Source organism: Lepisosteus platostomus, chromosome 5 (genome assembly GCF_059453375.1).
Source record: "Lepisosteus platostomus isolate fLepPlt1 chromosome 5, fLepPlt1.hap1, whole genome shotgun sequence".
Taxonomy (NCBI): Eukaryota; Metazoa; Chordata; class Actinopteri; order Semionotiformes; family Lepisosteidae; genus Lepisosteus; species Lepisosteus platostomus.
In genome coordinates, this window is record NC_142615.1 from 3,390,317 (window position 1) to 3,418,296 (window position 27,980).

At 56.2% G+C, this 27,980-nt stretch overlaps 4 protein-coding genes across 4 annotated transcripts in view; 2 read left to right on the forward strand and 2 right to left on the reverse strand.

Moving 5' to 3' along the window:
* Positions 1-27,980, forward strand: part of LOC148662506 (uncharacterized) — a 107,618-nt gene that overhangs the window by 22,328 nt on the left and 57,310 nt on the right. The window lies entirely within an intron of this gene.
* On the forward strand, positions 9,993-15,006 carry ppp1r11 (protein phosphatase 1, regulatory (inhibitor) subunit 11). The gene is made up of 3 exons (XM_088632142.1): positions 9,993-10,288; positions 11,039-11,147; positions 11,853-15,006. Exons 1-3 carry the CDS (start codon positions 10,211-10,213, stop codon positions 12,026-12,028), a joined length of 363 nt encoding a protein of 120 aa, XP_088488268.1. The 5' UTR covers positions 9,993-10,210; the 3' UTR covers positions 12,029-15,006.
* On the reverse strand, positions 16,144-18,719 carry LOC148662509 (uncharacterized). The gene is made up of 2 exons (XM_088632109.1): positions 17,568-18,719; positions 16,144-16,531 (listed from the first exon to the last, which is right to left on the reverse strand). The coding sequence occupies exons 1-2, from the start codon at positions 18,363-18,365 to the stop codon at positions 16,367-16,369; spliced, it is 963 nt and encodes a 320-aa protein (XP_088488235.1). The 5' UTR covers positions 18,366-18,719; the 3' UTR covers positions 16,144-16,366.
* On the reverse strand, positions 19,992-27,889 carry LOC148662510 (major histocompatibility complex class I-related protein 1-like). Its single transcript, XM_088632102.1, has 6 exons — positions 27,596-27,889; positions 23,857-24,117; positions 22,761-23,027; positions 21,814-22,110; positions 21,052-21,165; positions 19,992-20,136 (listed from the first exon to the last, which is right to left on the reverse strand). Exons 1-6 carry the CDS (start codon positions 27,648-27,650, stop codon positions 20,093-20,095), a joined length of 1,038 nt encoding a protein of 345 aa, XP_088488228.1. The 5' UTR covers positions 27,651-27,889; the 3' UTR covers positions 19,992-20,092.

The following is a 27,980-nucleotide window of genomic DNA, read 5'->3' on the forward strand; positions in this document are numbered from 1 at the left end:
GAGATCACACACTGTATTATTATTATTGAGAGACAGGCTCACTGTCTGTTCCTCAGGCTGGGACAGGAGGTCACACACTGTATTATTATTATTGAGAGACAGGCTCACTGTTCCTCAGGCTGGGACAGGAGATCACACACTGTATTATTATTATTGAGAGACGGGCTCACTGTCTGTTCCTCAGGCTGGGACAGGAGATCACACACTGTATTATTATTATTATTGAGAGACAGGCTCACTGTCTGTTCCTCAGGCTGGGACAGGAGATCACACACTGTATTATTATTATTGAGAGACAGACTCACTGTCTGTTCCTCAGGCTGGGACAGGAGATCACACACTGTATTATTGTTATTGAGAGACAGGCTCACTGTTCCTCAGGCTGGGACAGGAGATCACACACTGTATTATTATTATTGAGAGACAGACTCACTGTCTGTTCCTCAGGCTGGGACAGGAGATCACACACTGTATTATTATTGTGAGACAGGCTCACTGTCTGTTCCTCAGGCTGGGACAGGAGATCACACACTGTATTATAATTATTAAGAGACAGGCTCACTGTCTGTTCCTGAGGCTGGGACAGGAGATCACACACTGTATTATTATTATTGAGAGACAGGCTCACTGTCTGTTCCTCAGGCTGGGACAGGAGGTCACACACTGTATTATTATTATTGAGAGACAGGCTCACTGTTCCTCAGGCTGGGACAGGAGATCACACACTGTATTATTATTATTATTGAGAGACAGGCTCACTGTCTGTTCCTCAGGCTGGGACAGGAGATCACACACTGTATTATTATTATTGAGAGACAGACTCACTGTCTGTTCCTCAGGCGTGGACAGGAAATCACACACTGTATTATTATTATTGAGAGACAGGCTCACTGTCTGTTCCTCAGGCTGGGACAGGAGGTCACACACTGTATTATTATTATTGAGAGACAGGCTCACTGTCTGTTCATCAGGCTGGGACAGGAGGTCACACACTGTATTATTATTATTGAGAGACAGGCTCACTGTCTGTTCCTCAGGCTGGGACAGGAGATCACACACTGGGCTGCCAGTTCAGCTGAGTTCCCTCCTCCCTCTCCCAGTAGGATTGGGACCTGTTGTGATTCTGGCAGGTGTGGGAACTGGGATTAGATTTCTGAATTTTGGGAAGAATGTTTCTCTAATCCCAGAGTATCTGTCACTCTCTCTCTCTGTCCTGGCGTTCCTCTTCTGTGAAACCACATCCCGCCGTGACTCACCCCTGTATTTATGGAGTAAAGAAGTTGATTAACCGAGCAGATTGACTGCCAGCCCGTCCATGGTGTACGACGCCTTTCGCACGTTGCTCCGCAGGAAGACAGGAGCGGACTTCGCCGAAGGGAGTCCCTGCGGAACGGTGACGTTTCGTCCTCTCAAGCGGAGGACACACTGTTCTCGCGTCAGTAAACTGACCTTTTTACGGTTCCAAAATTCATCATATTGCAACGGGGACTCAGGCGGGCGCCCTTGCCGCATTAGGTCGGCCTCCCACCGTCGGGGGCTCGAACCCGGGACTCCCGTTTCTCTCTGCAGCGACCTAGCCCCGTGAGCCAAAGAGAGATCTCTCTACAGCCCAGTAGCTGTGGTCCTGCTATCACAGGGAAGGGCGGTGATGTCACCGCTCTGGTACGCCGGCTCTTAGACAGTGCCTGTCGGCCGTAAGCGTTACAATATATATATATATTTTTTTTCATGTAAGGAAACTTTCTTCAGGGCCACCTGCAGATTCGTCTCGACCTAAAGCCTTTATTTCCTCACCCCGTGTCGGCTAATGCGTATTCGTTTGCCCGCGGCGTGTCTCCTACACGGGGAAGGGTATCTGCCGCGGCCGAGCTTTCGGGTAGCGTCTGGTTTACCCTGTGGGCTCGGTCCGCTTTGCGGCGCGCCTGTGTCACGTGTGGTGCGCTGTCGCGTCCCTCGTACCGCCGTCTCTGCCCGGGGACGATGTCCGCTCGCGTGCAGGGACGGACCGGATGACCTCCCGTTGACAGGAACGAGGACCTCGGGTTCACCTGAAGCCCTCCGCCGGGCCGCTGGGCAACAGCGGCGTGCGCTGTGGCCAGCGAGCGCCGTCACGCGTGGGTGCCCCCCGGGTGACACTTTTTAGGACTCGCATCTTCTGAAGGCTTCGGGGTCTCGGTGATAGACCCCTCGGGACTCAGGTACCCCTGAGTGTGTATCACCCCCGTGGGGCTCCCCACGGTACCCCTGAGTGTGTCTCCCCTAGTGTAATCTCCCCACGGTACCCCTGAGTGTGTCTCCCCTCGTATAATCTCCAATCGGTACCCCTGAGTGTGTCTCCCCTAGTATAATCTCCCCACGGTACCCCTGAGTGTGTCTCCCCTCGTATAATCTCCCCACGGTACCCCTGAGTGTGTCTCCCCTAGTGTAATCTCCCCACGGTACCCCTGAGTGTGTCTCCCCTCGTATAATCTCCCCACGGTACCCCTGAGTGTGTCTCCCCTAGTGTAATCTCCCCACGGTACCCCTGAGTGTGTCTCCCCTCGTATAATCTCCCCACGGTACCCCTGAGTGTGTCTCCCCTCGTATAATCTCCCCACGGTACCTCTGAGTGTGTCTCCCCTCGTATAATCTCCTCACGGTACCCCTGAGTGTGTCTCCCCTCGTATAATCTCCCCACGGTACCCCTGAGTGTGTCTCCCCTCGTATAATCTCCCCACGGTACCCCTGAGTGTGTCTCCCCTAGTGTAATCTCCCCACGGTACCCCTGAGTGTGTCTCCCCTCGTATAATCTCCCCACGGTACCCCTGAGTGTGTCTCCCCTAGTATAATCTCCCCACGGTACCCCTGAGTGTGTCTCCCCTCGTATAATCTCCCCACGGTACCCCTGAGTGTGTCTCCCCTCGTATAATCTCCCCACGGTACCCCTGAGTGTGTCTCCCCTAGTATAATCTCCCCACGGTACCCCTGAGTGTGTCTCCCCTCGTATAATCTCCCCACGGTACCCCTGAGTGTGTCTCCCCTCGTATAATCTCCCCACGGTACCCCTGAGTGTGTCTCCCCTAGTGTAATCTCCCCACGGTACCCCTGAGTGTGTCTCCCCTCGTATAATCTCCCCACGGTACCCCTGAGTGTGTCTCCCCTAGTGTAATCTCCCCACGGTACCCCTGAGTGTGTCTCCCCTCGTATAATCTCCCCACGGTACCCCTGAGTGTGTCTCCCCTCGTATAATCTCCCCACGGTACCTCTGAGTGTGTCTCCCCTCGTATAATCTCCTCACGGTACCCCTGAGTGTGTCTCCCCTCGTATAATCTCCCCACGGTACCCCTGAGTGTGTCTCCCCTAGTGTAATCTCCCCACGGTACCCCTGAGTGTGTCTCCCCTCGTATAATCTCCCCACGGTACCCCTGAGTGTGTCTCCCCTAGTGTAATCTCCCCACGGTACCCCTGAGTGTGTCTCCCCTCGTATAATCTCCCCACGGTACCCCTGAGTGTGTCTCCCCTAGTGTAATCTCCCCACGGTACCCCTGAGTGTGTCTCCCCTAGTGTAATCTCCCCGCGGTACCCCTGAGTGTGTCTCCCCAAGTATAATCTCCCCACGGTACCCCTGAGTGTGTCTCCCCTCGTATAATCTCCCCACGGTACCCCTGAGTGTGTCTCCCCTAGTATAATCTCCCCACGGTACCCCTGAGTGTGTCTCCCCTAGTATAATCTCCCCACGGTACCCCTGAGTGTGTCTCCCCTCGTATAATCTCCCCACGGTACCCCTGAGTGTGTCTCCCCTCGTATAATCTCCCCACGGTACCCCTGAGTGTGTCTCCCCTAGTATAATCTCCCCACGGTACCCCTGAGTGTGTCTCCCCTAGTATAATCTCCCCACGGTACCCCTGAGTGTGTCTCCCCTCGTATAATCTCCCCACGGTACCCCTGAGTGTGTCTCCCCAAGTATAATCTCCCCACGGTACCCCTGAGTGTGTCTCCCCTAGTGTAATCTCCCCACGGTACCCCTGAGTGTGTCTCCCCTAGTGTAATCTCCCCACGGTACCCCTGAGTGTGTCTCCCCTAGTATAATCTCCCCACGGTACCCCTGAGTGTGTCTCCCCTCGTATAATCTCCTCACGGTACCCCTGAGTGTGTCTCCCCTAGTATAATCTCCCCACGGTACCCCTGAGTGTGTCTCCCCTAGTGTAATCTCCCCACGGTACCCCTGAGTGTGTCTCCCCTAGTATATTCTCCCCACGGTACCCCTGAGTGTGTCTCCCCTAGTATATTCTCCCCACGGTACCCCTGAGTGTGTCTCCCCAAGTATAATCTCCCCACGGTACCCCTGAGTGTGTCTCCCCTAGTGTAATCTCCCCACGGTACCCCTGAGTGTGTCTCCCCTAGTGTAATCTCCCCACGGTACCCCTGAGTGTGTCTCCCCTCGTATAATCTCCCCACGTTACCCCTGAGTGAGTCTCCCCTCGTATAATCTCCCCACGGTACCCCTGAGTGTGTCTCCCCTAGTATAATCTCCCCAGGGTACCCCTGAGTGTGTCTCCCCTCGTATAATCTCCCCACGGTACCCCTGAGTGTGTCTCCCCTCGTATAATCTCCCCACGGTACCCCTGAGTGTGTCTCCCCTAATATAATCTCCCCACGGTACCCCTGAGTGTGTCTCCCCTCGTATAATCTCCCCACGGTACCCCTGAGTGTGTCTCACCTAGTGTAATCTCCCCACGGTACCCCTGAGTGTGTCTCCCCTCGTATAATCTCCCCACGGTACCCCTGAGTGTGTCTCCCCTAGTGTAATCTCCCCACGGTACCCCTGAGTGTGTCTCCCCTAGTGTAATCTCCCCACGGTACCCCTGAGTGTGTCTCCCCTCGTATAATCTCCCCACGGTACCCCTGAGTGTGTCTCCCCTCGTATAATCTCCCCACGGTACCCCTGAGTGTGTCTCCCCTCGTATAATCTCCCCACGGTACCCCTGAGTGTGTCTCCCCTAGTGTAATCTCCCCACGGTACCCCTGAGTGTGTCTCCCCTAGTGTAATCTCCCCACGGTACCCCTGAGTGTGTCTCCCCTCGTATAATCTCCCCACGGTACCTCTGAGTGTGTCTCCCCTAGTGTAATCTCCCCACGGTACCCCTGAGTGTGTCTCCCCTAGTGTAATCTCCCCACGGTACCCCTGAGTGTGTCTCCCCTCGTATAATCTCCCCACGGTACCCCTGAGTGTGTCTCCCCTCGTATAATCTCCCCACGGTACCCCTGAGTGTGTCTCCCCTCGTATAATCTCCCCACGGTGCCCCTGAGTGTGTCTCCCCTCGTATAATCTCCCCACGGTACCCCTGAGTGTGTCTCCCCTCGTATAATCTCCCCACGGTACCCCTGAGTGTGTCTCCCCTCGTATAATCTCCCCGTGGTACCCCTGAATGTGTCTCCCCTCGTATAATCTCCCCACGGTACCCCTGAGTGTGTCTCCCCTCGTATAATCTCCCCACGGTACCCCTGAGTGTGTCTCCCCTAGTGTAATCTCCCCACGGTACCCCTGAGTGTGTCTCCCCTCGTATAATCTCCCCACGGTACCCCTGAGTGTGTCTCCCCTCGTATAATCTCCCCACGGTACCCCTGAGTGTGTCTCCCCTCGTATAATCTCCCCACGGTGCCCCTGAGTGTGTCTCCCCTCGTATAATCTCCCCACGGTACCCCTGAGTGTGTCTCCCCTAGTATAATCTCCAATCGGTACCCCTGAGTGTGTCTCCCCTAGTATAATCTCCAATCGGTACCCCTGAGTGTGTCTCCCCTCGTATAATCTCCCCACGGTACCTCTGAGTGTGTCTCCCCTCATATAATCTCCCCACGGTACCCCTGAGTGTGTCTCCCCTAGTATAATCTCCAATCGGTACCCCTGAGTGTGTCTCCCCTAGTATAATCTCCCCACAGTACCCCTGAGTGTGTCTCCCCTCGTATAATCTCCCCACGGTACCCCTGAGTGTGTCTCCCCTAGTATAATCTCCCCACGGTACCCCTGAGTGTGTCTCCCCTAGTATAATCTCCCCACGGTACCCCTGAGTTTGTCTCCCCTAGTGTAATCTCCCCACGGTACCCCTGAGTGTGTCTCCCCTAGTATATTCTCCCCACGGTACCCCTGAGTGTGTCTCCCCTAGTATATTCTCCCCACGGTACCCCTGAGTGTGTCTCCCCAAGTATAATCTCCCCACGGTACCCCTGAGTGTGTCTCCCCTAGTGTAATCTCCCCACGGTACCCCTGAGTGTGTCTCCCCTAGTGTAATCTCCCCACGGTACCCCTGAGTGTGTCTCCCCTCGTATAATCTCCCCACGTTACCCCTGAGTGAGTCTCCCCTCGTATAATCTCCCCACGGTACCCCTGAGTGTGTCTCCCCTAGTATAATCTCCCCAGGGTACCCCTGAGTGTGTCTCCCCTCGTATAATCTCCCCACGGTACCCCTGAGTGTGTCTCCCCTCGTATAATCTCCCCACGGTACCCCTGAGTGTGTCTCCCCTAATATAATCTCCCCACGGTACCCCTGAGTGTGTCTCCCCTAGTATAATCTCCCCACGGTACCCCTGAGTGTGTCTCACCTAGTGTAATCTCCCCACGGTACCCCTGAGTGTGTCTCCCCTCGTATAATCTCCCCACGGTACCCCTGAGTGTGTCTCCCCTAGTGTAATCTCCCCACGGTACCCCTGAGTGTGTCTCCCCTAGTGTAATCTCCCCACGGTACCCCTGAGTGTGTCTCCCCTCGTATAATCTCCCCACGGTACCTCTGAGTGTGTCTCCCCTAGTGTAATCTCCCCACGGTACCCCTGAGTGTGTCTCCCCTAGTGTAATCTCCCCACGGTACCCCTGAGTGTGTCTCCCCTCGTATAATCTCCCCACGGTACCCCTGAGTGTGTCTCCCCTCGTATAATCTCCCCACGGTACCCCTGAGTGTGTCTCCCCTCGTATAATCTCCCCACGGTGCCCCTGAGTGTGTCTCCCCTCGTATAATCTCCCCACGGTACCCCTGAGTGTGTCTCCCCTCGTATAATCTCCCCACGGTACCCCTGAGTGTGTCTCCCCTCGTATAATCTCCCCGCGGTACCCCTGAGTGTGTCTCCCCTCGTATAATCTCCCCACGGTACCCCTGAGTGTGTCTCCCCTCGTATAATCTCCCCACGGTACCCCTGAGTGTGTCTCCCCTAGTGTAATCTCCCCACGGTACCCCTGAGTGTGTCTCCCCTCGTATAATCTCCCCACGGTACCCCTGAGTGTGTCTCCCCTAGTATAATCTCCAATCGGTACCCCTGAGTGTGTCTCCCCTAGTATAATCTCCAATCGGTACCCCTGAGTGTGTCTCCCCTCGTATAATCTCCCCACGGTACCTCTGAGTGTGTCTCCCCTCATATAATCTCCCCACGGTACCCCTGAGTGTGTCTCCCCTAGTATAATCTCCAATCGGTACCCCTGAGTGTGTCTCCCCTAGTATAATCTCCCCACAGTACCCCTGAGTGTGTCTCCCCTCGTATAATCTCCCCACGGTACCCCTGAGTGTGTCTCCCCTAGTATAATCTCCAATCGGTACCCCTGAGTGTGTCTCCCCTAGTATAATCTCCCCACGGTACCCCTGAGTGTGTCTCCCCTAGTATAATCTCCCCACGGTACCTCTGAGTGTGTCTCCCCTAGTATAATCTCCCCACGGTACCCCTGAGTGTGTCTCCCCTAGTATAATCTCCCCACAGTACCCCTGAGTGTGTCTCCCCTAGTATAATCTCCCCACGGTACCCCTGAGTGTGTCTCCCCTCGTATAATCTCCCCACGGTACCCCTGAGTGTGTCTCCCCTCGTATAATCTCCCCACGGTACCCCTGAGTGTGTGTCACCGGTACAGAAACCGCTGCCCGCTCGGAGGGACCTGCGTCTCACCTTCTCAGCGGGGTCAGATTTAGCGAGGTCACAGTGCTCACCCTCCTATGTGTTGAGTGTGTGTGTGTGTCTGGTGTGAATGTAACTCTGTAAGTTACACATTCCTTCTGCCTGTCCTGTAACCCATTCCGTTTCTCCCTCCCTCTCTCTCTCTCTCCTGTTTACCACAACACTAACCACCCAGACCCGGACCTCCTCACGGACAGAACCGATACCCGGACCCGAGCTGGGCCGGACCAGAATGGGACCGCCTCCTCCGTAGTGGCCACGGCGCGGCTACACCGGCAGGGGGCGCCGGTGTCCGGTCCTTTAATGAACTCAATCCTGCAGTTCTCGCGGGGTCTCAGTCTCGGTCCCGTCGGCGGTACCGGTACCGGGCCCCTGGGTCTTCATCTCCTAGAATTCCCCCCCCCCCGGGTCGAATCAAATTCAGGACACCCGCAGCTCTTGCATCATCCCTGCGAGCCCTCCCTCATATTCCGATCAATGGGGTGGGGTGTTGAATGGGGATCAGTATGTTACAGAGGGGCTGTAGGTTTGCTGGAAATGCCATTTAATAAAGCCGAAAGCCGGTCTCCGAGCCTATAATCTCCTCCCTGCCCTCCCGGAGAGACTGTGTTTCCATCCAGCTCTGTCCCAGGACGGGCTCCAGCAGCAGTCTGCGACCCCAGAGGTCTGGGGGGGCCGCGGGGCTTTGTTTGTTCTCTGATGGTGGCGGGTGCAGGGACAGGGCCTCTTGGAGGGCAGCTTTCGGAAAAACTTCAGACCTCTCGGGAGCTGCATGGTGAACCTGCCTCCGCTTTCGGAGGAGAGAGACGACGGAACAGAGTATTTATTCCGCGAATTATTTAGCCGGGCTCCTGGGGGCTCTGGGTGAGCAGGCGGATGGTGCCAAACCGGGGCGGAGAGGTGTAGAAACAAGGGAACCAGCAAGCAAAGCTGATCGGGTGAGACTGTGGGGCTCTGCCATTCACTGGTGGAGTCGAATTCAGCTCTGCAGGGCTCTCAGAATGTCTCTTTTTTTTTTTACATTTATCACGAAAATTGTCCGGATCTCCTCATTCTGGGATGAGATAAGATCACTTGATTCGCCATATACGCAGATTTCCCGCATTAGGAATCTTAGGCGTCGTTATCCAGGTGTTCGGGTCTGATGAGACCCTAGCCGATCCTGCGGGATTGAGTTTGTTGAGAACCAGCGTTAGCTATCCCACTTTGAGATCGTTTTGCTGAGCGGAAAGTATATCCTAAGCTAATGCTTCCGAATTTGTATCCTGCTAGAGATAGACACATTCTACACAGGTACTGCATCCTACTGTATATCTATACTGCATTTTAGTATACGTACTGTATCCTATATATGTACTGCATTATTTGGATATACTGTTTTCTATGTATGTCCTGCATCCTATATATATTCTATATTCTATAGATATGCTGTATTTCAAAGTATCTGACACAAAGGCTCTTGTCACAGCCCAGGTGCTGTAGGACTGGATTCTCACTGGAGACACAGTACTGAGAGATCAGCCTGTTTCCCATGAGCCTCTGGGACACTCAGGTGGCAGATCTTCCCCACAGTCGCACTACAGATCCCTCTGTCATGTCAGCCCAGCAAAGCACAGGACTAATCTACAGGACAGCCGGTCACTGGAGAAGGAAGGCCTTCAGCCTGAGTGTGTCTCCCCTGTGGGTGCTGAATTAGAAACACGAACGAGACTTGACACTTGAAGCCCTGCTTATAATATTAAAAGGAAATTGTTTTTTGTTTTTTTTTCCGAGCGTAAGCTCTTGCACCATCTGGGATAGTCTGAGCTCTGGAAATTCCACCAAGACGGTGCTACATTACAGAAATAATCAAATAAAAGCTCCGAGTTAACATGAAACTTGTTCTGACGATTCTTCTTTGCGAATAAAAGTCACATTTGACCGACAGAGCATTTGAGGAAGCTGACAAGTCCTGTGCACCGGCTGGACAGAAAATCACCACGACAGTACCGGCCTGAGCCGGGGTACTTCCGTGAGTACGGACCTACCCGGAACTAAACAGAACGCGGTGCGTGTTTCCCCATCGGCCGCTACCGGAAACGGACTCGGCCGCTGATTCGGAGGAGGGGTTGGCGGAAGTTGTGCAGCGGCGAAACCCTTCCCCCGCAGTCGGCGAGAGAAGCAGCGTCGATAACCAGGAGCAACAGCCGGGGCAGCCGCCCAGCGTGACTGACTTTCGGACCGGACAGCGATCACGGGTTACCCGGGTCGCTGCTCATCAGCGGTAATTAGGTTGCGTCTAGAAACGGTGACCCGAACGATGGCGGAGGCGGCCGGCACGTCGAGAGAGACGATCACGGAGACGGTGCAGACCAGCACGCCGCCCCCTCCCCAGCAGGTACCGCAGTCGCCGCTAACGAGCGTGTCGAAAATAATGATCATAACGACAGCAATCGCGCTGGAAATGACAACACGGCGCTGCGTCATTGACGCTGCGCCACCTGATCACCTCCTGAGCTGCCTGGAGATCTTGTTGACAGACGGAAAACACCATATTTATTCTCTCTCTCTCACACACACACGTCTTTCTCATTTTTAAAACCTGTTTCCCCCCACCACCACCACCAATCCATTACAGTGTTCATGTACTGGAGTGTCCAGTCAGTGTGTCTGTGTGAACCCCCCTCTCTCTCTCAGTGCAGTGTTCATGTACTGGAGTGTCCAGTCAGTGTGTCTGTGTGAACCCCTCTCTCTCTCAGTGCAGTGTTCATGTACTGGAGTGTCCAGTCAGTGTGTCTGTATGAACCCCTCTCTCTCTCTCAGTGCAGTGTTCATGTACTGGAGTGTCCAGTCAGGGTGTCTGTATGAACCCCTCTCTCTCTCAGTGCAGTGTTCATGTACTGGAGTGTCCAGTCAGTGTGTCTGTGTGAACCCCTCTCTCTCTCAGTGCAGTGTTCATGTACTGGAGTGTCCAGTCAGTGTGTCTGTATGAACCCCTCTCTCTCTCAGTGCAGTGTTCATGTACTGGAGTGTCCAGTCAGGGTGTCTGTATGAACCCCTCTCTCTCTCAGTGCAGTGTTCATGTACTGGAGTGTCCAGTCAGTGTGTCTGTATGAACCCCTCTCTCTCTCTCTCTCTCATTCTGCAGGAGAGCCGCAGTCTGACAATCAAGCTGAGGAAGAGGAAGACGGAGAAGAAAGTGGAGTTTTCCAGCGACACTGTGGACAATGAGCATCTGGGCCGAAGGTCTTCCAAATGTGAGTCGACTGTCACTCAGTTCTGTGTTCCTGTTCCTTCCTCATCAAAGTAGCAGAAGCGTAGCACCTAGACTCATTCAACAGTTAAGGGTCAATGCTGTGCTTATTAGAGAATTCAGCTGATTGATTTGAGTATCTAGTCCAGGCTTGTCCCGAGAGAAGGCGTCAGCTTGTTCCACACTCCCACCGCCCTTTGTGTAAAGAAACACCTCCTGTGGCCAGATTGAACACTTGAGTCTCGGGGTTTGTGTTACGTCATTTAGAAAGTTGAATATACGTCTAAAGGGGCTCTTCTGTACACAGAGGTGGGTGGGGGTGGGGAACAAGCTGCCCAGCCCTGTGGTTGAAGCCGATACCCTGGCTTCTCTCCAGACACAGCTGGGTGAGCTCCTCCAGTCAGGACAGGAGGCTCTACTGTACACAGAGGGGGGTGGGGGTGGGGAACAAGCTGCCCAGCCCTGTGGTTGAAGCCGATACCCCAGCTTCTCTCTCCAGACATAGCTGGGTGAGCTCCTCCAGTCAGGACAGGAGGCTCTTCTGTACACAGAGGGGGGTGGGGGTGGGGAACAAGCTGCCCAGCCCTGTGGTTGAAGCCGATACCCCGGCTTCTCTCCAGACACAGCTGGGTGAGCTCCTCAGATTGATACTACTCCCTGCGCAAGAGAGGTGTCTGTATGAACCCCTCTCTCTCTCTCTCTCTCTCAGGCTGCTGTATCTATGAGAAGCCCAGGCAGTTTGGGGAGAGCTCCTCGGAGAGCGAGGGGGAGGACGACGGCTGTGGCAGTGCCAACTGCATCATGGGACACCGGAGCCGGCCCGGCGCGGGGCCCCCCGGTGCTGGGGGGCCGCGGCAGCAGCCCCAGGGCCGCCACGCCCACTGAGCCCCCAGTGAAGAGAGAGAGAGAGAGAGAGAGAGAGAGAGAGAGAGGTAGCTCACTGTGAGCCAGGGGGGCACCGCGAGACGCAGAAATAAACAAACTCAAGCACTACAAGACGGGGGGACCTTCCATTGGTGACGCGGGGGGGGGCAGGGGGGCAGGGAGGCAGGTGGGGACACGCGGGGGTGGAGGTGGGGGTACGAGTGGACCGGGGTGAGAGAGGGCGAGAGGCACTGATCGTCGCAAGGAGACGTTGGGGGGGGGTAGCTGCTGAGTATCTGCCCCTCCCGCCCCCTCCCCCCCTCGTCTCTGTCCCCCCCCCCCCCCCCCGCGCTCCTCTCCCCTTCCTCTCTCCTCCCGCTGCGCCTGGCCGCCCAGCTGTGGTGCCTGATGGGATTGAATGCTGTATCTTCACGAGAAACGCACTGAGTCAGCCTTTCAGTTATTAAACGCACACTCACACACCCTCACACTCACACACCCTCACATCCTCACACTCACACACCCTCACACTCACACACCCTCACATCCTCACACTCACACACTCACACACCCTCACACCCTCACACTCACACACCCTCACACTCACACACCCTCACATCCTCACACTCACACACTCACACACCCTCACACCCTCACACTCACACACCCTCACACTCACACACACACACCCTCACACTCACACCCTCACACTCACACACCCTCACATCCTCACACTCACACACTCACACACCCTCACACCCTCACACTCACACCCTCACACTCACACACCCTCACATCCTCACACTCACACACTCACACACCCTCACACCCTCTCACCCTCACACTCACACACCCTCACACCCTCACACTCACATAGCCTCACACCCTCACACTCACACACTCACATACCCTCACAACCTCACACTCACATACCCTCACAACCTCACACTCACATACCCTCACACCCTCACACTCACACACCCTCACACTCTCACGCTCTCACACCCTCACGCTCACACCCTCACACTCACACACCCTCACACTCTCACGCTCTCACACACACACACCCTCACACTCACACGCCCCCACACCCTCACACTCACACGCCCCCACACCCTCACACTCACACACCCTCACACCCTCACACCCTCACACTCTCACACTCTCACGCTCACACCCTCACACCCTCACACCCCCACACCCCCACACTCTCACGCTCTCACGCTCTCACGCTCTCACACCCTCACACACCCTCACACTCACACACCCTCACACTCACACACCCTCACACTCACACGCTCTCACACACACACCCTCAGACTCTCACGCTCACACACACTGACGCCGGGGACCTCCCAGGCTCTTCCACTGTGCCCTGAGCTGCTGTCGCACAGCCTGATAACACACCCTGGCCTGGTGGTATAGACAGTTATATGCTGTCAGCTGGTATTTATGTTTATTTATGGTTACGTACCCTCAAGTGGTGTTATATGCAGTTATATGCCCTTCACCGTATGTTGTATACCCTGCGCTGGTGTTATATACAGTTATATATACCCTGCGCTGGTGTCTTATACAGTTATATATGCCCTGCGCTGGTGTCGTATACAGTTATATATACCCTGCGCTGGTGTTATATACAGTTATATATACCCTGCGCTGGTGTCTTATACAGTTATATATGCCCTGCGCTGGTGTCGTATACAGTTATATATACCCTGTGCTGGTGTTATATACAGTTATATATACCCTGCGCTGGTGTCGTATACAGTTATATACCCTGCGCCGGTGTTATATACAGTTATATATACCCTGCGCTGGTGTCGTATACAGTTATATATACCCTGCGCTGGTGTCGTATACAGTTATATATACCCTGTGCTGGTGTTATATACAGTTATATATACCCTGCGCTGGTGTCGTATACAGTTATATACCCTGCGCCGGTGTTATATACAGTTATATATACCCTGCGCTGGTGTCGTATACAGTTATATATACCCTGCGCTGGTGTTGTATACAATTATATATACCCTGCTCTGGTGTTATATGCAGTTATATACCCTGCGCTGGTGTTATATACAGTTATATACCCTGCGCCAGTGTCGTATACAGTAATATATGCCCTGCGCTGGTGTTATATACAGTTATATACCCTGCGCCGGTGTCGTATACAGTTATATATACCCTGCGCTGGTGTTATATAGTTATATATATATACCCTGTGCTGGTGTTATATACAGTTATATATACCCTGCGCCGGTGTCGTATACAGTTATATATACCCTGCGCTGGTGTCGTATACAGTTATATATATATACCCTGCGCTGGTGTCATATACAGTTATATATACCCTGCGCTGGTGGGGTCAAGGGTTCATACGATGGCAAGGGTAACTGGGTACAACAGGAGGGCGGCCCGATTTTTATTTGTGGTTTTTTTTTAAATAAATTTTAATTTTGCAGAATGATTAATAATCCTCCTCTTAACGTTCGTCGTCTTCTGATCAAGAAATGTGGCCCCACACACACACACACACACACACACACACACACACACACACACACACACACACACACACACCCTGGACAGGACACCAGTCCATCACAGGACACACACACACTCACACACCCTGGACAGGACACACACACACACTCACACACCCTGGACAGGACACCAGTCCATCACAGGACACACACACACTCACACACCCTGGACAGGACACACACACACACTCACACACCCTGGACAGGACACCAGTCCATCACAGGACACACACACACTCACACACACTGGACAGGACACCAGTCCATCACAGGACACACACACACTCACACACACCTGTATAAACAGATGAAATAATAATCAATCATTTGCATCCTAAGTATTCCTCTTCACCCCACGGGTACATGAGAACATTTTTTAAGTACGACATGTATTGCATCTTTCTGTATGATCCTGATAAGTAAAAGAAAACCGTCTTTGAGTCCCGTGACAAAGCGTTTTGTGTGGAAGTCTGTTTTTTTTTCCTGTTGCGTTCGTCTTCAGGGGGCCCTCCTTGTTCTGAAGCCCTGGGTTCGAGTCCGGGTGTCCACCTTCTGTGGGGAGTCTGCGTGTTCTCCCAGCTGATCCCCCCCAGTGCGCCTCTGCTGTCATTATGACCCATCAGGTTTCAGCGAGTGCAGCTGCCCTCTGCCCTTTGCCCTTTGCCCTTTGCCCTTTGCCCTCTGCAGATTCCTGCAGCAGGTCACAGAGTGACAGCCAGTGACCACATGGGACAGGAGGAGAGGAAGTACCCCCCCCCCACCCAGGGGGAAAACAAAACTCGTGCAACACAGAACTTGTGTGATTTTTTTTTTCTTTTCCTGACAAAGTGCAGGAGCCCCCTGGACCTCCGCCATGCCCCGAACCCTGCGAAGGACACGGTCGTCATATCAGTCAGGATAAACGCCAGTCGATACACTAGCCCCCCACACACACACACCTGGGATCATAGACTTCACAGAGTCCTTAGGAATACGAGATGGGTCACCAACGAGAGGAGGCGATAAGTCCGAACTTCCCCTTTGGTATGATGGTATGATCTCACCCAGCTGTGTCTGGAGAGAAGCCAGGGTATCGGCTTCAACCACAGGGCTGGGCAGCCTGTTCCCCACCCCCACCCCCCTCTGTGTACAGAAGAGCCCCCTGTCCTGACTGGAGGAGCTCATCCAGCTGTGTCTGGAGAGGAGCCAGGGTATCGGCTTCAACCACAGGGCTGGGCAGCTTGTTCCCCACCCCCACCCCCCTCTGTGTACAGAAGAGCCCCCCCGTCCTGACTGGAGGAGCTCACCCAGCTGTGTCTGGAGAGGAGCCAGGGTATCGGCTTCAACCACAGGGCTGGGCGGCCTGTTCCCCACCCCCACCCCCCTCTGTGTACAGAAGAGCCTCCTGTCCTGACTGGAGGAGCTCACCCAGCTGTGTCTGGAGAGAAGCCAGGGTATCGGCTTCAACCACAGGGCTGGGCAGCCTGTTCCCCACCCCCGTTAATAAGTCTGTGAATTCCCCGATTTGCTTCTAGACGAATTTTGAGGAAAAACAGACCAGAGACCAGAGCCTGATGATTTTTTTAAATGACTTTATTACCTTTGCTTGGAAAACAAACAAACAAAACAAAACAGCACACCATCCATTCCCTCAGTGACACTGGAGTGACGTCCCCGGTAAAACCGTTTTTTTCAGGCTGCGGCGTCCCGACAGTTTCTTTGGCATTTAACAGCTGCCCCCCCCCCCAGCGTGAGCTCCCTGCTCCTTCCTCTCTCCGTGTAGGTTTCGATTAAAAATAAAAAAACCAGTAGGCCTCAGTTGAGCCTGCCCACTCTAGTAGGCTCCCTTCCCCACTGCAGTGCTTCCGTCCTGGGCCGCGGCGTCCAGGGCCTCTCCCCGGACCTCCTCGGGCCTGGAGGGATGCCGGCCCGTTTGTCCCCGAGCGGGACTACTGCTCTCCTGCGCTCCAGACGCACAGCCCTGGTCTGGATCAGGGCACTGAAACACACAGAGAGAGGGAGTGAGGGAGGTGACAGTCGGGACACGGTCAGATTAGATGGGCAGTTTTACAAACAGCTGTTCAAAACGAGAAGAGAAGCCTCTGAAGTGTGCATCAGGTGAGTCTGGACAGCGTGTCCCATAAGAGTCCAGACAGGCGAGTGTGTACAGTGTGTCCAGTAAGAGTCTGGACAGGCGAGTGTGTACAGTGTGTCCAGTAAGAGTCCGGACAGGCGAGTGTGTCCAGTGTGTCCTGTGAAAGTCCGGACAGGTGAGTGTGTCCAGTAAGAGTCTGGACGGGCGAGTGTGTACAGTGTGTCCAGTGAGAGTCTGGACAGGTGAGTGTGTACAGTGTGTACAGTGAGAGTCGGGACAGGTGGGTGTGTCTCTACAGTGTGTCCAGTGAGAGTGTGGACAGGCGAGTGTGTACAGTGTGTCCAGTGAGAGTCTGGACAGGCGAGTGTGTACAGTGTGTCCAGTGAGAGTCTGGACAGGCGAGTGTGTACAGTGTGTCCAGTGAGAGTGTGGACAGGTGGGTGTGTCTCTACAGTGTGTCCAGTGAGAGTCTGGACAGGTGGGTGTGTCTCTACAGTGTGTCCAGTGAGAGTCTGGACAGGTGGGTGTGTCTCTACAGTGTGTCCAGTGAGAGTGTGGACAGGCGAGTGTGTACAGTGTGTCCACAAGAGTCCGTATACGAGAAGACGGATTAAATAATCCAATTGAAAGACGGTAAACACACGAGGCTCGTTCTCAAGCGCACCACATGATTAACTTGCCTAAGCGTCCAATACTCGTTTCTAAACGACCGATTCTCGTCCTTCTCAATTTCACCGACATCCCAGGTAACTCGCGTCGAAAACATGTCTATTAGGCGTTTGCGCCATTCAAGACAAGACACGACCGATTCCAGGACTATAAAACTCTAAACCTGACAATTTCACACGCTCCCACACCCGAAAATGAAGGATTTCTCCTCGTTTGGCGAATTTGAAACAGTTTGTTCAATTAACCGCAACACACAAGACGGCGGTGTTACCTGTTCCAGGGGGGCGGCTGGGGCCTCTCCCGCCGGCTCGGACCTGTCCGGGCTGCCGTCTCCCGCTGCAGCCCGGTTCGGGGGGCAGGCGGGCCCGGGCCGGGGGTCCGGCGCGCCCCGGAGGGCCGCCGACACCAGCGCGGTCCAGGAAAGGCACCCCTTCCTGAAACGCACCCAACCGGGCCAGGAGAGGAACCCCCCGCCGGTCCGTCCGTGGGCTCGGGGCAGCAACAGGCTGACGTGCAGAACCGGGCTCCCGGGACCGGCGAAGTGGGCGGAACCGTCCCGCGTGTCCCTCGTGGGCTCCGGTCGCCCTGGCGGTTTCGGGGCGTCCCCGGCCGCCCACCCCAGCAGTCCCTTGTGCACCCCCCAGCCCGGTTCGGCGGCGAGTCCCACGGCGGTCCGCGCAGGATGCGGCGGTTCCGACCCGGAGCTCGGAGGCGGCCGCTGTGCGCGTCTCCCGGGACCCTCCGCCGTCTGGGCTGCGGGCCCCCGCTTTTCGCTGACCCTCCACCTCAGGGGGCCCCCAGACCCGCCGACCCGCACCCCGCAACCCCCCGGCCCGCGCCGCCAACGAGCGGCCCCCGCGGCCGCCGGCCCCCAGCTGCGCCCGCCGCCCCGCCGAGGCGCTGGGGGCTCCGGCTGCGGCCCGCACGGCAGCCCGAGGCTGCGGCCTGCGCCGGCGGGCCTCGGCGACGGGTCGGCTGGGTGCGGCGGCGGCGGTCGCGGCCGCCCGAACAGGCCGCCCCGGCAGCGGAGGACGCCGGCCCGGGCGGAGGCGGAAGGGACCGAAGTCATCGCAGCGGCCGGTAGGCGACAGAAACGCGTCTCATCTAAGCCCAACGAGGGGGTCTCCGGAGCTGACAGTGTGAAAACGGGGGTCCTGCGCTGTGCACTACCGCCATCCTCGGCGTGCCGTTTAAAAATGCCGTCCCATCTGGGTTTGGAAAAAAAAAACAACAACAACAAAAACAAACACCACCCCGCTCGATGAATGAGCGCCGGGCGGATCTCCGGTCACCGCTGACGGCGGGTGCTGCCGCCCACTGGCCGCTGTGAGACGGTGGCGCCGTCCCGGTACCGGACAGATCCAGCCCCAGGGGGCCCGTCCCGCTACCGGACAGATCCGGTCCCCCACCCCACCCCACCCCACCAAGCCGTGACTCCGCCAATTGTCTTTCCAATGTGATGCGTAACTGACACCTTCCTGGCGCCACAGCCGAAACGTCGTGTCGTGTCGTGTCCTGTATAATCCTGTACGTGTTCCTGTGCAGGCTGACGCATCTCCCGGCTTGAACTACGTTTTGAAAGCCTGGCCAGTACCTGGAGGGGAGACCCCTGGGAGAGCTGAGGCTGCTGCTGGGAGAGGTGTGAGTGGGGCCAGCAGGGGGCGCTCTCACCCTGCGGTCTGTGTGGGTCCTGATGCCCCAGTATAGTGACGGGGGACACTGGGCTGTAAACAGGCGCCGTCCTTCGGATGAGACGTCAAACCGAGGTCCTGACTCTCTGTGCTCATTAACAATCCCGGGGTGTCTCTGGAGAAGAGTAGGGGTGTTACCCCGGTGTCCTGGCCAAATTTCCCATGGGCCCTCACCCATCATGGCCTCCTAATCACCCCCCTCTCTGAACTGGCCCCATCCCTCTGCTCTCCTCCCCACTGAGAGCTGCTGTGTGGGGGAGCGTTCTGGCGCACTATGGCTGCCGTCCCATCATCCAGGTGGGGGCTGCACACTGGTGGCGGTAGTGGGATCCCCATTACCTGTAAAGCGCTTTGAGTGGAGTGTCCAGAAAAGCGCTATATAAGAGTAAGCAATTATTATGAATAATTATGACGATGGGTGTGTCCGGCGTGGCCGTCGTTCACAGTTTGGGGGTGTCCAACACCCTCTTGTGTGACCCTGACGCCTACAATCAGACGCCGATGCTCTGATTGAGGGGTGCGGGCGCTCGGTGAAACGACCGCGTGTTAAGAGGCTTACCGACGACGGTCAGCCGGACTTGACCGGTGGCGTTCTGAGACTGGCACTCGTCCGGGGTCCCATCAGCGGAGGTGGTGCGCTGAAGGGTCAGGGAGAAGTCCCCCGCCGCGACCCTCTGGTTTCGGGGGTCTGCCAAAACACGGATCAGCTGGGCGGGCGCCAGGGCAGGGCGGCGTTGTCACGGTCACAACAGGATCTTCACGGGGTGAAAATCGGGTGGCGCCCAGGTTCTGAACCGTGTAGCTGAAATACCCTCCCACCCCCTCCTCTCCTCAGTATAACAAACTAGAATGTTTCACTGTCTGAATTGTTCGTTTGTCGAGCAGAGCAGCCCGAAACGGGCTTCACCAGATGGAGCAATATCGCCACCTACTGACCGCACAAGAGACCGCGGTCGAAATCACCGCTCAGGACACGACAGAAACCACAGCCCGCGACGCCGGTGGGTTGTTTCAGTGGTTTTATTATGTCTCAGTGTGACGTCTCTCTCTAAAGGCGTTCGGTCCACACTCCGCAGAGTCCCCCTCCTCGGTCCGCACGGCCTCTCTAGGGACCAGAGCTGTTGGACGACGTCTCGCTCTGTTCTTTTCCTGGAAGGCACCACAGGAGAGGAGAGGTCGGAGGTCACGGACAGGTCAGAGAGGGGTCAGAGCAAGGCGTCTGGTCGAGAGCACGCTCCTCTCTCGCGCCACAGATGGGCTGCAGTTCCTTGTGCCCTGGGTGCGATTCCAGGCCGGGGGTGCTGTCTGTGTGGAGTCTGCATGTTCTCCCCCGATGAGCATGGGTTTCCTCCCACAGTCCAGAGACAAACTGGTGGGTTACTTGGCTTCGGGGGAAAACTGGCCTTGGTGTGTGAGTGTGTGAGTGTCCTGTGATGGACTGGTGTCCTGTCCAGGGTGTGTGAGTGTGTGTGTGTCCTGTGATGGACTGGTGTCCTGTCCAGGGTGTGTGAGTGTGTGTGTGTGTGTGTCCTGTGATGGACTGGTGTCCTGTCCAGGGTGTGTGAGTGTGTGTGTGTCCTGTGATGGACTGGTGTCCTGTCCAGGGTGTGTGAATGTGTGTGTGTCCTGTGATGGACTGGTGTCCTGTCCAGGGTGTGTGATTGTGTGTGTGTCCTGTGATGGACTGGTGTCCTGTCCAGGGTGTGTGATTGTGTGTGTGTCCTGTGACGGACTGGTGTCCTGTCCAGGGTGTGTGATTGTGTGTGTGTCCTGTGACGGACTGGTGTCCTGTCCAGGGTGTGTGAGGGTGTGTGTGTGTCCTGTGACGGACTGGTGTCCTGTCCAGGGTGTGTGAGTGTGTGTGTGTGTGTCCTGTGATGGACTGGTGTCCTGTCCAGGGTGAACCCTGCCTTGTGTGTGGATAATGGATAGATTATCTTATCATCACATGACTCCTGCCTTGGCTACACTGTATCAGTTGCCGGTTACATTTCAGATGGCCTTTAAGAGGTTTTGAATTTCCCGAGTCCCTTCTCTTCCCAGCCCCCTCTCTCCCTCTCTCACCTCGTCCTTTCTTCCTCCGGAGGACACAGGCGGCGACGGGCAGCACCAGAGCCACGGCCAGGACCCCCATCACCACCACGGCGATGAAGCCCGCGTCGGGTTCGAGGTCCTCACCTGTCAGAAGAGGACGGGGAAGCCAGACGTTCAGGCGCAGCAAGCGCTGGAGTTTTCCTGGGCTCTGATCTGGGGATATCGGTGACGCCGTCCTACTTTCTCCTTCCACTAGGGGGAGCCCTTGGGCAGCACACACACACACACACACAAGTCGCCCCCCTACACACAGCACAAGAGATTCTGCGGCCTGTGGTTTGTGCTCGTCGGTGGCGTTGACGTTGGATGCAGTCTGTCTGCATATAGCGCCTTATTCCGTCAGGGCGCGACAGTCTGCGGTCCTTACAACGACGGCGATTGCTGGTGGCGGTCAGGCCTCTGTACAGTAGCGCGCGGCGCGTACACCTGGCAGAGGTGGGAGGGAAAATGCTGGTAGTCTTGGAGTGTCTTCTGTCCTCGTGTCCTCATGTGTCGCAGACTGAGTGTCCAGTCCTCATCCTGGCTGGTGTGTGCATTGTGTGTGTGTGTGCGCGCGTCTCTGGAAAGCTGGGACAAGCCGAAAGCCCGGTGGCATCCTTTAAGTGGGTCTCGTTAAGCCAATAACGAACCCATTCAGGGTCGTTAAGACCAGGAAGGACAGACCTGCGCAGATATACAGTACCAGCCCTCCTGGCCCAGGACTGACAGCTGGACAGAGAATCTCTCTCTCACCCCAGTCCACCTCCAGCCCGTTGTCCAGACCGCTGTGCTGGACCCTGCAGGTGTAGCGATGTCTCTCTCGGCGCTCCTCCTCTTCCTCGCTGAGCGCCAGGGTCTTCCTCAGCTGGTAGGTCCCGTCTCCGTTGGGCAGCACCTCCCCCCCTGTCAGCTCCTGCTCCGGGACGGGACGCCCGTCTCTCAGCAGGGTCAGCTCCAGGGCCCGGGGGTAGAAGCCGGTGGCCAGGCAGGTCACCTCCGTCCCCCCAGAGAAGGCGGATGTCTTCTGGAAGACCCGGACCCTGGGCTTGACTGCGGAGGAAGAGGAGCAGAGAAGAGGTCCCCTGAAGGACATGGAAAAGCACTGAAGAACTAGAACTGGAGAAACGTCTTTACTCAGACAGTGGTGGAGGTGGGGAACAAGCTGCCCAGCCCTGTGGTTGAAGCCGATACCCTGGCTCCTCTCGAGACACAGCTGGGTGAGCTCCTCCAGTCAGGACAGGAGGCTCTTCTGTACACAGAGGGTGGTAGGGGTGGGGAACAAGCCGCCCAGCCCTGTGGTTGAAGCCGATACCCCGGCTCCTCTCCAGACACAGCTGGGTGAGCTCCTCCAGTCAGGACAGGAGGCTCTTCTGTACACAGAGGGTGGCGGGGGTGGGGAACAAGCCGCCCAGCCCTGTGGTTGAAGCCGATACCCTGGCTCCTCTCCAGACACAGCTGGGTGAGCTCCTCCAGTCAGGACAGGAGGCTCTACTGTACACAGAGGGGGGCAGGGGTGGGGAACAAGCTGCCCAGCCCTGTGGTTGAGGCCGATACCCTGGCTTCTCTCCAGACACAGCTGGGTGAGCTCCTCCAGTCAGGACAGGAGGCTCTACTGTACACAGAGGGCGGCGGGGGTGGGGAACAAGCCGCCCAGCCCTGTGGCTCTCCAGACGCAGCTGGGGGAGCCCACTGTGACACACCTCTCCTCATCAGGACGTGCCCGTCCTGCTCCAGGTATCTCTTCAGCAGCTTCAGGCACATGGGCTGGTAGACGTTGATGACCGCGATCTTATAGCCCTCCAGGAAGAGCTTGTCGTAGATGGCGCCGGGGTCGAGGGGGCTGTAACTGAATCTCTCCATGTCGTAGGTCAGCAACCCCTGGCCGTCGTAGGCATCGGCCGTCCTGAAGCGGGCGGCCCCGCCCTCGTCCAGCTCACAGCCGCTGATCCTCTGGTACGTGTGGACGCCTGGGGGGACACACGGACAACTTCTGTCCCGCAGCGTAGGCTGGGATGAGCTCTTTGATTCGTGTAGTGGGCCACAGACTGGGGCAGCTGGGGTCTGTCCCAGCAAGGAACAGGCACAAGGCAGGGCTCACCCTGGACAGGACAGCAGTCCATCACAGGACACTCACATACACTCACACACCCAGGACAGGACAGCAGTCCATCACAGGACACACACACACTCACACACCCTGGACAGGACACCAGTCCATCACAGAACACACACAGTCACACACCCTGGACAGGACACCAGTCCATCACAGGACACACACTCACACACCCTGGACAGGACACCAGTCCATCACAGGACACACACACACTCACACACCCTGGACAGGATACCAGTCCATCACAGACACACACACACACTCACACACCCTGGACAGGACACCAGTCCATCATAGGACACACACACACCCTGGACAGGACAGCAGTCCATCACAGGACACACACACACTCACACACACCCTGGACAGGACACCAGTCCATCACAGGACACACACACACGCTGGACAGGACACCAGTCCATCACAGGACACACACACACACACACACACACACACACACACACACACACACACACACACACACTCACTCACACACCCTGGACAGGACACCAGTCCATCACAGGACACACACACTCACTCACACACCCTGGACAGGACACCAGTCCATCACAGGACACACACACACTCACACCCTGGACAGGACACCAGTCCATCACAGGACACACACTCACACACCCTGGACAGGACACCAGTCCATCACCAGTCCGGGAGAAGTAACCCACCAGCGCTGTGGTTGAAGCGCCCCATCACGTACGCCAGCTTCCGCCTCATGTCCCGCTGGAAGTCGCGGACGATCGCTTCCCTGTCCTCGGCGTCGTCGAAGGCGCCCCCGCCCGGGCGCCAGTCCCGCCGCGACACCAGCTCCCCCGCGGCGCTGTTGTAGTACTCCACCTGCACGCCGTCCACCACGCCCACCCCCGACAGCTCGGGGAGCTCGGGGCTCCCCACCACCAGCGTGCCGAGGTACCACAGGTAGTGCCTGCCTGGAAAACAGACGGGATTCTGGGTCCCTACATCTCCTCATGGCGTCTGGGGAGAAGTGTCACGCTGGAGGAACTGAGGCTCTTTAGTCTGAAGGGAGCATCAGAGGAACTGAGTCTCTTTAGTCTGAAGGAAGCATCAGAGGAACTGAGTCTCTTGAGTCTGAAGGGAGCATCAGAGGAACTGAGGCTCTTTAGTCTGAAGGGAGCATCAGAGGAACTGAGTCTCTTTAGTCTGAAGGAAGCATCAGAGGGACTGAGGCTCTTTAGTCTGAAGGGAGGGTCCCGCACTGACAGGCTGCAGGAACTGAGTCTCTTTAGTCTGAAGGGAGCGTCCCGCACTGACAGGCTGGAGGAACTGAGTCTCTTCAGTCTGAAGGGAGCGTCCCACACTGACAGGCTGCAGGAACTGAGTCTCTTTAGTCTGAAGGGAGCATCCCGCACTGACAGGCTGGAGGAACTGAGTCTCTTCAGTCTGAAGGGAGTGTCCCGCACTGACAGGCTGGAGGAACTGAGTCTCTTCAGTCTGAAGGGAGTGTCCCGCACTGACAGGCCGGAGGAACTGAGTCTCTTTAGTCTGAAGGGAGTGTCCCGCACTGACAGGCTGGAGGAACTGAGTCTCTTCAGTCTGAAGGGAGGGTCCCGCACTGACAGGCCGGAGGAACTGAGTCTCTTCAGTCTGAAGGGAGCGTCCCACACTGACAGGCTGCAGGAACTGAGTCTCTTTAGTCTGAAGGGAGGGTCCTGCACTGACAGGCCGGAGGAACTGAGTCTCTTTAGTCTGAAGGGAGCGTCCCACACTGACAGGCTGCAGGGACTGAGTCTCTTTAGTCTGAAGGGAGGGTCCTGCACTGACAGGCTGGAGGAACTGAGTCTCTTCAGTCTCAAGGGAGTGCCCCACACTGACAGGCTGGAGGAACTGAGTCTCTTCAGTCTGAAGGGAGTGCCCCACACTGACAGGCTGCAGGAACTGAGTCTCTTCAGTCTGAAGGGAGGGTCCTGCACTGACAGGCTGGAGGAACTGAGTCTCTTCAGTCTGAAGGGAGTGCCCCACACTGACAGGCTGGAGGAACTGAGTCTCTTCAGTCTGAAGGGAGCGCCCCACACTGACAGGCTGGAGGAACTGAGTCTCTTTAGTCTGAAGGGAGTGTCCCACACTGACAGGCTGGAGGAACTGAGTCTCTTCAGCCTGAAGGGAGCGCCCCACACTGACAGGCTGCAGGAACTGAGTCTCTTTAGTCTGAAGGGAGCATCCCGCACTGACAGGCTGGAGGAACTGAGTCTCTTCAGTCTGAAGGGAGTGTCCCACACCGACAGGCTGCAGGAACTGAGTCTCTTCAGTCTGTAGGGAGTGTCCCGCACTGATTCTGGCTCCTTGACAACCATGAATTAGAGGAAGTGGTTAGATGGATCAGCATGTCGAGTTTATTAGGAAATACAGATCAGCCCATCAGGGCTTCGCAGTTTCACTCAGAGAACAGAAACGGTTTTTTTTTTGGGGGGGGGGGGGTCTGTTTTCACGCCGCAGCTGAGCTCAGCTTTTTCATCGAGCTTTTTCTATCACGCCTCCGCGCGCCTCGCTGCCAGCTCGGTTGGCGCCTCGTGTGCTTTGTGCTTCCGGGCTGCGTCCGGCGCGAGGCCGTTAGGAGTCCCCGCAGGTGTGCCCGCGAGCTCGTTAAGGGGGGGTGGGGGTGGAGGGGGCACACGTGCGATCAAAGGGAGCCGCCGACGGCTCGACGTCACACCCCGATAACGTCACCCGCGGTTTTGCCAACGCGACAAAAAACCCAAGAGTTTTGCAGACGCCTCTTGCGAGAGCCCCGTTTCGGTTCCCTCTTCCCTTACCCACCTCCCCCCCCCCCGGTCTCCCCCCCCAGCTCCTTCAGCCCGTCTTCCAGGGCTGTCGGACCGGGCGCACAAGTCGCGCTGGGGACGTCACTTCTGCCGTCGTCCGAAAACGATGAATTACAGAGGCTATTCTGTTGTCACGCCGATAGCAGTTCGATACATATACACTCGTATTTTTCTCATATACCCCTTTATATAAGAACATTTAAATATATATCCATCCTTGTATTCATTCTTGAATTGCTACATCTGTTCTTTTTCTTTTCCTGTTTACAGCCGAAATATTTCCCCTAGCAATACATTTATATTTCTATTTTATATCTATATCTACATTCATGTGTGCAATGCGATTTTTCTGCGTGCTGTTCTGTTCTAGTTTCTCTGTGTGTCCTGGACTGTGAGTAACTCTGTTAGTGCCACCCCCTCACTGTACTGATTGTATTGTGTTATTATTATTGTATCATTCGTTACACTGTGGCTGTGTTGTCTGTTTAAAGCTGCTGTTGTCCTGCAGTTTCCCTCACGGGATCAATAAAGTGTCCATCTCTCTTAATTCTGTGAACCTGAGCGTATGAACGGAAGACAAACCTCCAGTCCGATTTCAAGCATTCTGCTGAATTAAACTATCCAGTCGTCTGTCCCAGCAAGCAACAGGCACAAGGCAGGGTTCGCCCTGGACAGGACAGCAGTCCATCACAGGACACACACACACTCACACACCCTGGACAGGACAGCAGTCCATCACAGGACACACAGACACTCACACACCCTGGACAGGACACCAGTCCATCACAGGACACACACACACTCACACACCCTGGACAGGACACCAGTCCATCACAGGACACACACACACACAGCCTGAACAGGACAGCAGTCCATCACAGGACACACACACACACACTCACACACACCCTGGACAGGACACCAGTCCATCACAGGACACACACACACACACACCCCGTAGACAGGACAGCAGTCCATCACAGGACACACACACACTCACACACACCCTGGACAGGACAGCAGTCCATCACAGGACACAGATACACACTCACACACCCTGGACAGGACACCAGTCCATCACAGGACACACACACACACAGCCTGGACAGGACAGCAGTCCATCACAGGACACACACACACACACTCACACACACCCTGGACAGGACACCAGTCCATCACAGGACACACACACACACAGCCTGGACAGGACAGCAGTCCATCACAGGACACACACACACACACACACACACTCACACACACCCTGGACAGGACACCAGTCCATCACAGGACACACACACACACACACCCTGGACAGGACACCAGTCCATCACAGGACACACACACACCCTGGACAGGACACACACTCACACCAGGGCCAGTTTTCCCAGAAACACCCCTTTAACCCACCTGCCCGTCTCTGGACAGTAGCAGGAAAACCGGAGCAGCCGAAAGGACACCCCCACTGACACAGCGAGACCATGCAGACTCCACACAGACAGCACCCCCAGGGTTGGGAAAGTTGGATCCGGGCGTTAAGAAGGGAGGGCGCCCGTGGAAAGGACGGGCTTCACGGGAGGTGGGGAGCGACCCGGCGCAAGCAGACAGACACCGGCGGCGGCGCGCTTACCGGCCGAGAGCGCGCCCCGCAGGCAGAGGAGGCCCAGCGCGCACGCCAGGCGCATGATCGTCTCTGCAGCTTCTCCGACACCAGCCGAGCCGAGCGGACCAGGCGCTTGCAGGCGCGTTTAAAGACGGGGGGGGGCCGCGCCTTGCGTGCGTGACGATATTCCGGGCCAATCGAGGAAGGGCGCGTCAGGCGCAGCCGACCCGGCGATGAAGACCGTCGGGGGGTGATCGTTTTTGATCGCATCCGCCAGAAATGCGGTGTTCGGGCGTTGTTATTTTACGGTGTCTCCATTTGCATGCGTCTGTATTAAGTACGACAGTGAAGAACGACGGCGTGGTGTCGGTCCCACGCAAGGCGGAATCGTCGCTTTCTGTGACGGCAAAAG

Excerpts from the sequence above, each read along its gene's own strand:
- LOC148662509 (XM_088632109.1), bottom strand. The coding sequence starts at position 18,365 with ATGACTTCGGTCCCTTCCGCCTCCGCCCGGGCCGGCGTCCTCCGCTGC. Across the intron at positions 16,532-17,567 it reads CAGCCGCCCCCCTGGAACAG|TGCCCTGATCCAGACCAGGG; the intron begins GTAACACCGCCG and ends TGTGTGTTTCAG.
- ppp1r11 (XM_088632142.1), top strand. The coding sequence starts at position 10,211 with ATGGCGGAGGCGGCCGGCACGTCGAGAGAGACGATCACGGAGACGGTG. Across the intron at positions 10,289-11,038 it reads CGCCGCCCCCTCCCCAGCAG|GAGAGCCGCAGTCTGACAAT; the intron begins GTACCGCAGTCG and ends CTCATTCTGCAG. Across the intron at positions 11,148-11,852 it reads GGGCCGAAGGTCTTCCAAAT|GCTGCTGTATCTATGAGAAG; the intron begins GTGAGTCGACTG and ends TCTCTCTCTCAG.
- LOC148662510 (XM_088632102.1), bottom strand. The coding sequence starts at position 27,650 with ATGCGCCTGGCGTGCGCGCTGGGCCTCCTCTGCCTGCGGGGCGCGCTC. Across the intron at positions 22,111-22,760 it reads GCACGTCCTGATGAGGAGAG|TCAAGCCCAGGGTCCGGGTC; the intron begins GTGTGTCACAGT and ends CTTCCTCCGCAG. Across the intron at positions 21,166-21,813 it reads CGGGCTGGAGGTGGACTGGG|GTGAGGACCTCGAACCCGAC; the intron begins GTGAGAGAGAGA and ends CTCTTCTGACAG.